General features: G+C 31.3%; 1 protein-coding gene across 1 annotated transcript in view; it reads left to right on the top strand.

Moving 5' to 3' along the window:
* Positions 1-248: 248 nt before the first annotated feature.
* The window catches only part of LOC106474846 (AFG3-like protein 2), a 16,960-nt gene continuing 8,889 nt past the window's right edge, over positions 249-8,319 (top strand). Inside the window, exons 1-7 of the mRNA XM_013935542.2 lie at positions 249-367; positions 1,393-1,569; positions 3,312-3,414; positions 3,677-3,814; positions 5,632-5,785; positions 5,989-6,118; positions 7,978-8,075. Of these exons, the coding sequence (XP_013790996.1) occupies positions 312-367; positions 1,393-1,569; positions 3,312-3,414; positions 3,677-3,814; positions 5,632-5,785; positions 5,989-6,118; positions 7,978-8,075 (856 nt within the window). The 5' untranslated portion in view covers positions 249-311. The remainder of the gene's footprint in view (positions 368-1,392; positions 1,570-3,311; positions 3,415-3,676; positions 3,815-5,631; positions 5,786-5,988; positions 6,119-7,977; positions 8,076-8,319) is intronic.

Raw genomic sequence — 8,319 nt, 5'->3', positions numbered from 1 at the left:
TCACTATCACACCTTTCTAACTAGTTAATATCATACCTTTCTAACTAGTTAATATCATACCTTTCTAACTAGTCACTATCACACCTTTCTAACTACTATCACACCTTTCTAACTAGTTAATATCATACCTTTCTAACTACTATCATACCTTTCTAACTAGTTACTATCACACCTTTCTAACTAGTTAATATCATACCTTTTTAACTAGTTAATATCATACCTAATCTTGTTATTTTTTATAGAATGTATTGTGGTTCAACATAGGGAGTGTTGACACATTTGAAAGGAATTTAGAAAATGTCCAACTTGAAATGAACATCGAACCCTCAAATTTTGTCCCTGTAGTCTACAAAACTGAAATGGATGGGTGAGCTCAATTTTAATCTTGTTTGTGCAGTGTAGAGAAGTGAAATGGATGGATGAGCTCAATTTTAACATTTTGTGGATATACTCTAAGAGTCAGGGGTAAATGAGTGATTTAATTTTGTCTCTGTTAAGAGAAAAATAAAGTGAATGGGTGAGATCAGTTTTAATCCTGTTTGTGCAGTGTATTGGGGAGTGAAGTGGATGGGTGAGCTCACTTTTAATCTTGTTTGTGCAGTGTAGAGAAGTGAAGTGGATGGGTGAGCTCAGTTTTAATCTTGTTTGTGCAATGTAGAGAAGTGAAGTGGATGGGTGAGCTCAGGTTTTAATCTTGTTTGTGCAGTGTAGAGAAGTGAAGTGGATGGGTGAGCTCAGTTTTAATCTTGTTTGTGCAGTGTAGAGAAGTGAGGTGGATGGGTGAGCTCAGTTTTAATCTTGTTTGTGCAATGTAGAGAAGTGAAGTGGATGGGTGAGCTCAGTTTTAATCTTGTTTGTGCAGTGTAGTGAAGTGGATGGGTGAGCTCAGTTTTAATCTTGTTTGTGCAGTGTAGACAAGTGATGTGGATGGGTGAGCTCAGTTTTAATCTTGTTTGTGCAGTGTAGAGAAGTGAGGTGGATGGGTGATCTCAGTTTTAATCTTGTTTGTGCAGTGTAGAAAAGTGGGGTGGATGGGTGAGCTCAGTTTAATCTTGTTTCTGTAGTTTAGTGAAGTGGATGAGTGAGCTCAGTTTTAATCTTGTTTGTGCAGTGTAGAGAAGTGAGGTGGATTGAACAATCTGTAAATAATTGTCTATATTTTGTATTAAGTTATTGTTAGTATTTTATATAAGGTAACTTTGTTATTATTGAATAAATGTGAAACCCAATATATCTGTTATTATTGTGTTTTTTCATTATTATCATGATGCACTAAATATATCAGGTCATTCGTAAATAATATTTGTGTAATTCAAGTTTAAAGACTTAGATTTTTATGGTAAATTTGTTTAGTGTTTTTTACTTTATAAGAACTTATCTTTTATCTTATAGTTCCAGCTTGGTTAGTCTTTTGCCAACAATTCTTTTGTTCGGCTTTCTCTTCTGGACCATGCGAAGGACATCTGGTCTGATGGGGGGAGGAGGAGCAAGGCGTGGAGGTGGAATTTTTGGAATGGGTGAAACCACTGCCAAGTTAATTAATCCAACAGAAATAGAAGTCAAGTTTCGGTAAAAATATTACGAACCACCCTAATAATCTAAATTTTTATTATGATTTAAGATTTGAAGCTGTTGTTCAAAAAGGTATATTTCAAAAAATTTGTTTCTAGAATTTTAAGTTGAAGTTTTCTTAGTATAAATAATAAGATAAGTGAATTTGGTGTCAATTTTAAATTGTCTAAGTACCAGTAGATGCTTTTTATAAGTGACTTAAAAACATTTTTGATGTTCTCATTTAATTTGTACAAAAATTTAGCAAAGACAGGAAGAGAGACTTGGTAGGTTTAAGCTAACGAAATTGTTTTTACATTTCGTTTCGTCGATAGTCGAATGAGACAATGAATTTTCTTATGTTTACAACTCTACCAGACATATATATCCTGATAGTTTTAGTTTCATAATTAAATTTTGGTAATAATTAAATACACTCTTGCCAGATTTTCATATAATACGTCTTTGGAATTCAGGTTCAAAATTCTTTTTTATAAGAAGACACGTTTTCAGTACTTAAACATCATTACAAATTATGAATGTTATTTCAAATGAATAAAACTTCATCTACTATAACCTAACATTTTGTGCTTTACTAAACTCAGGTTTGCATGTTGTTTTATTTCATATAAAATGAATGGAAACATGAGTGTATATTAATGTTAATGTAATTTTTTTTATAATTAAATTTATAAAAATACATTTCTGTTATTGGATTTGTTCAGTTCAGATGGTGGCTTTTATGAGAACTTCTCCAATCAAAAGAAACCTAAACTTTTAAACTGACTTCAGAAAATCAGCTAGAAATGATATATAAAAAAAAAAAGAACTTCCGTTCCCAGCTATTTCTGTGAATTTAATTTATTACAGACTTGTTCTCCAATGTTAGGCTTAGTTTTCTGATAAAGCTGTATGTATAACCTATCTTCCAAATTTATATCGCAAAAATTATAGGCTTTTTGGGATAAAATTATCAATTGATATTTGCACTTTTGTTAGTTAAAAAATTGTAGCATTAGAAATATAAAAGTATTTCTTTAGTTATTAAGTGCCTTGAAACCATGAATTAAAAACAGTTTAAACTTCGCACAAGCCATCATTGTTAATAAACAGGAAATACTTTGTTTAGTTAGTGACTTATTTTCCAGGGATGTAGCTGGCTGTGAGTAGGAAGTACATTGTTTATTTTCCAGTTATGTAGCCGGCTGTGAGTAGGAAGTACTTTGTTTATTTTCCAGTTATGTAGCTGGCTGTGAGTAGGAAGTACTTTGTTTATTTTCCAGTTATGTAGCCGGCTGTGAGTAGGAAATACTTTGTTTATTTTCCAGGGATGTAGCCGGCTGTGAGTAGGAAATACTTTGTTTAGTTAGTGACTTATTTTCCAGGGATGTAGCAAAGTATTTACTACTCACAGCCGGCTACATCCCTGGAAAATAAGCCACAAACTAAATAAAGTAGTTCCTACTCACAGCCGGCTACATAACTGGAAAATAAACAAAGTACTTCCTACTCACAGCCTGTTTAGTTTGTGGCTTATTTTCCAGGGATGTAGCTAGCTGTGAGTAGTAAATACTTTATTTAGTTTGTGGCTTATTTTCCAGGGATGTAGCTGGCTGTGAGTAGGAAGTACTTTGTTTAGTTTGTGGCTTATTTTCCAGGGATGTAGCCGGCTGTGAGTAGGAAGTACTTTGTTTATTTTCCAGGGATGTAGCCGGCTGTGAGTAGTAAATACTTTATTTAGTTTGTGGCTTATTTTCCAGGGATGTAGCCGGCTGTGAGGAAGCCAAGATAGAAATCATGGAATTTGTGAATTTTCTAAAGAATCCTCAACAGTACATTGACCTAGGGGCTAAGATTCCTAAGGTAGGTGGCATCATAGTAAAATAATCCTGTATAGTAGTAGTACTAGTGAAATGATAAATATTAAAACTGGAAATCATTGACTAAATAATAGGTGTATTACACAATATATAAAAATATATATTAGTAAATGTATTGTAATGTAATGAAATTATTATAAACCTTTGTGAGTGCGTTTGTACGAAGATATTGGTGGTTTATAAACTAAAGGCTTTTAAATTGTTTCTTTTTTTCACTATTAAAATTATTTTTTATCACACACCAGGGAGCAATGCTCACAGGCCCACCTGGAACAGGTAAGACATTGTTAGCCAAAGCTACAGCAGGAGAGGCTAATGTTCCCTTCATCACAGTGTCGGGTTCAGAGTTCCTTGAGATGTTTGTCGGTGTTGGACCTTCTCGTGTAAGTAACTTTTCATAAACTATGCGGTTTTGGGTTTTAAATTATCTAAGATATTTTTCAGTATTGGACCATTCTTGTATCACTTTAACTCTCTCACTACAGGCTCGGACCTTGTAACCATTTTGTGCTTGTTATAGTTTTCATACTATAACTTTTAATACAGTAAGTGTATCTTCACGAAATTTTGCAGATTATCAGTAAACATATATCATATTTTTAAATTAAGTTTTAAGATTTGCTCGTGCATTTTTCATTTTGAATGTTGACTGTCCAACATGTAGAGTAGTTTTGATTTTATGATTAAAAATACTTCTATGCATCAAACAATTGTCAAATTTCACATGCAAAATCTTTATATTCTCCAGATAATTATCAAACATTTTTTTTAGAAAAAAAACTATTTTATCTATTATTTTTACTATTGTATCTGTATGGGTTTAGTCGATTTGACCGACCTTGTAACCACCATGAAAAATTATGAAATAGATACAAATTAAGCTTTTTTCGCTCTAGAATGACTACAAATTATAACAAGCAACCACAAATATTTAGTTTAAATCTCATAAAATTATACGTCTATATATATTTTTTATTTTATTGACCTTTCAGACGTGTCTGACTGACATCACAAAAGTTACAATGACCATTTTGTAAAATAGTCACATTTCAGTTATAATACATTACATGTATTATTACCACTTACAAATAAGTTATTAAATTTCAGTTATTTTTCTTAAAACATAGAACAGTAAATGATGAAGTATAGAAAAACAATTACCTCTTCTAGTTACGACCTTTGTACTTGTTTTCCACTTGCCTAAATTTGCTAAGCCTTGTCAAATTTTGCACGTGGTATATGTAAAACAAAATAATTTTTTTAGGTTTTATATATGCATTTGGAAATAAAAATTCATAAGTTACTACATCAGTACCATAGAAATTCACTATAATTTATCAGGCTTAGTAACCAAGCTGTATTTGGGTCTAAAAAATATACTTCAAACAACATTTTCACTTAACCCTTCCTTCTGAGATAAGACACTTTCCAACTCCAGAGCCTGAGGAAGTCACATTCTGAACTTTTGATAAAGCCATGAGAGAGTGTACATATTTCCAAATATGGAAGAAGTGGGCAGGGCCACTTTGTTTGATTTGCTAACTATAGTGATATCTCGGCAAATACAAAAGATAGGAGGTTCTTATTTTATATTGTAGCTTGAGTTTTTATTTCGTAAAAAACTATAGACTTTGTATTTAGACATCACAAACATCTAATTTGAACCAAAGCTGCATTCAGTATACCACGTTACACACAAAAATCAATATACAGAAATTTTTTTTGATATTCATATTTAAATTAAGAAATTAATTAATGTATAATACTAAAATTTGAATTATAATCTACAATTTGATACCAAACTTATTGACATACATTCATAAAATAGTAGTTCAATAAAATTTAGAATGTAAGTGTACAAACATGATCTTTGACCCCTGACCACAGAAAGACCGGTAGCAAGAGGGATTTGAACCATTTGTTGTAACTTCCAAAATAGGTGTAGTTTTAGGCTTAGAGTTGTGAATGTTTTACAAGTGTAACATTTAACTAAGTTTAAATACCTTCCAAACATTATAGTTATTTTGCACTAATAAGAAAAAATTTTAAGATTTTTGTTTCATTTCATTTATTCATATCGCTTTTCGTAACATACTTAAATGTTATTAAACTATAAACTTAACTATTATTCTGTACTTTAGTAAAATGTTTCTGCTGTAGGTGTGTATAAAGAAGAATGATGTATTCATTACTTATGCAGGTGAGAGACATGTTTGCTATGGCAAGGAAGAATGCCCCGTGTATTTTATTTATTGATGAGATTGATGCTGTTGGACGGAAGCGAGGTGGCCGAAGTCTTGGTGGCCACAGTGAGCAGGAGAACACTCTTAATCAACTTCTAGTAGAAATGGATGGTAATTTTTCATATTATATTCATAGCAATTTTGGAGATTGAGAACTTAAGAATAACTATTATTGTGAAAGTAATTATACTTTTTCTAATATTGTTACTATTGAGATACCATTTGTTTTACCTACTTCCTGAATAGTTTTTTAAGCCTAAATACTACAAATAATTCGATTCTCATGGCATTAACCAATCATGTGGATTTTCTAGGTTTCAATACCACAACGAATGTTGTTGTTCTGGCAGCAACCAACCGTATAGACATACTTGATCAGGCCTTACTTCGACCAGGAAGATTTGATCGACAGATCTATGTCCCTGCTCCAGATATCAAGGGCAGGTACGTCTAATGCCATACAACTTTACAATTATATTCATTAAAGTTAATAACTGTAAATGTAATTATATCTAAAACATGATAACCATTGAAAGTCATTGAAGTGAAGTTAGATATGTAACAAGTGTAATTGACCTGGAAGCCATGTTTATAGGCTTAATGAAGTCATGTGCTAGCCCACGTTTTGAAAGAAACTTTGCAATAAAAATTTATATAAGTAGTTAGTATTTATCTCAAATTGCTATCTTAGTTATAATGCTTATCTCTGTCCTCTTAGAAATTGTGTAGAGCTATTTCAAAAATACCCCCCACTTCCACCCAACCACCCCCCCAGCAAATCTTGCAGTGGATAAAATCTACTGTGTTTCTAATTACAAGTAGTAATGTTTGTAAAGCATAAATGAACTGTTACAGTAATTACTTCTATAAATTAAACATAACAAGGAACCAAAAAAAAACAATTATTACCCTTATGTAACGTACAAAAAATGTAATGTTATGTTATCTAAAAGTATGTGATTGAGGAAGATCTCTGATGTAATAACTAAAAGCTTAAAAACTACACTCCATACATGGAAGAACACTCAGACAAATAGTTTGTGAGAAAGAAAATAGTTGGCTTTAAGATAAGATATTTATGATTTTAAGTTTGAAATTAAAACAAAAAAAGCATTCAATTAAATTTAATTTTTTGACACCACCATCAAATGTCGATGTTTTCAAACTATGAGAGCAAGGAAAAAGTAACAAATGTGAAAATACCACAAATTTGCAGCTATGCAAGTGGGAAGTTTAAATATTTCTTCTCACAAAATAAAAATTAAGATGAGAACAAAAAACAAAATCAGGGTTAGTGGTTTGTATTTTTTTATTACTTCATCCATAACAAATGTTAATAAAATTTATTTCAAAATTCTAAATCTGAACATTTAAATTACAGTTTGATTTTGTAGGTGATTTGAGGAGAGAGATCAGACATAATTTTTTTAATCTTAATGTCAGAAAAAACACATAGGTTCAGGAAGTTTTAATATAAAACCGTAAAAACTCTATAATACAAGTGCTTTTTGAAAGGTGGACCTTTCTTCTTCAGGCGCAATCTTAATGTCATTGTCATTCTTAAAAAGTGGGACATATGAGCAGTAAGGACTTCACATGTCTAACTTTAATTGGAAAGTCACCAAATCTGTGTCCTGTATAGAATTACACACAGACTGTTCTCTATGTTAAAAATACTTTTATTTGTGAGCTTTCAAGCCCTCTTACCAGAGCCTTCATCAGGCAACATTATACTGAGAAACATTGCTCAGTACATTGTTGCCCAATGAAGGCTCTAGTAAAGTAAAGACTTGGCAAACAGTCCAAGTATAATTCTATGTATTGATTTCCCTACAGTACGAGTCTTAAGAAACAAATCTATGTCCTTATGTTAAGAGAAGAGATTACAAAAAAAAGATATCTGTAATACTTATATGTTGTATGTACTAAATAATAATAAAGAAATATTTGAACCCTAGTTGGTTCTTGATCATCAGAAATTTGGCTCACTCTCTCGTTGTAAAGATTCACTATTTTATATTGTATGTTTCGTCATGTAGCTGAAGAGCTATTGCTTACTTTTTTTTTATAAACTTTAACATGTTGATTTTAAGTTAATTATTTTTCATAACAATTTTTAACCATTTGTTTGCAACTTAAGACGTAGTTTGAAACGTAATTTCAATTTTTTCACTTTACAAAGATTTACATAAACTAAGGCATTGTTTATAGCTACTGTTTGAAAGTATCTTTAATTTATATTTGTAGTAGTGTTTACTAGATGTTAATACATTGTAATTTCCTGTAATGTTTTTAACTTACAGAGCATCCATTTTCAAAGTTCACTTGAAGAACCTGAAGACACAAATTGATAAACTAGAGCTATCTCGCAAAATGGCTGCATTGACACCAGGATTTACTGGTTTGTTCCTAGATAAAGTATAGAGAAGATGTTTTTTATCCATTTTGAATCAAATAGTAAACACTGGTAAACTTGTATATACTCTGTTCGACACGGACACATTATAGTCAAGTTACCTACAGTATTGTGCAAAAGTGTTAAGACAAACTCAAAAATTTGATTTCAGGCTACTTTCAAAGAACAATAGGAAGGTAAATCACAGGTGAAACATCAAAATTTTATTAATCTTCATGATTAGTACAAC

The sequence above is a fragment of the Limulus polyphemus genome, unplaced genomic scaffold (genome assembly GCF_000517525.1).
Source record: "Limulus polyphemus unplaced genomic scaffold, Limulus_polyphemus-2.1.2 Scaffold7760, whole genome shotgun sequence".
In the NCBI taxonomy this organism is placed as follows: domain Eukaryota; kingdom Metazoa; phylum Arthropoda; class Merostomata; order Xiphosura; family Limulidae; genus Limulus; species Limulus polyphemus.
This window is presented reverse-complemented; position numbering and strand designations above follow the sequence as displayed.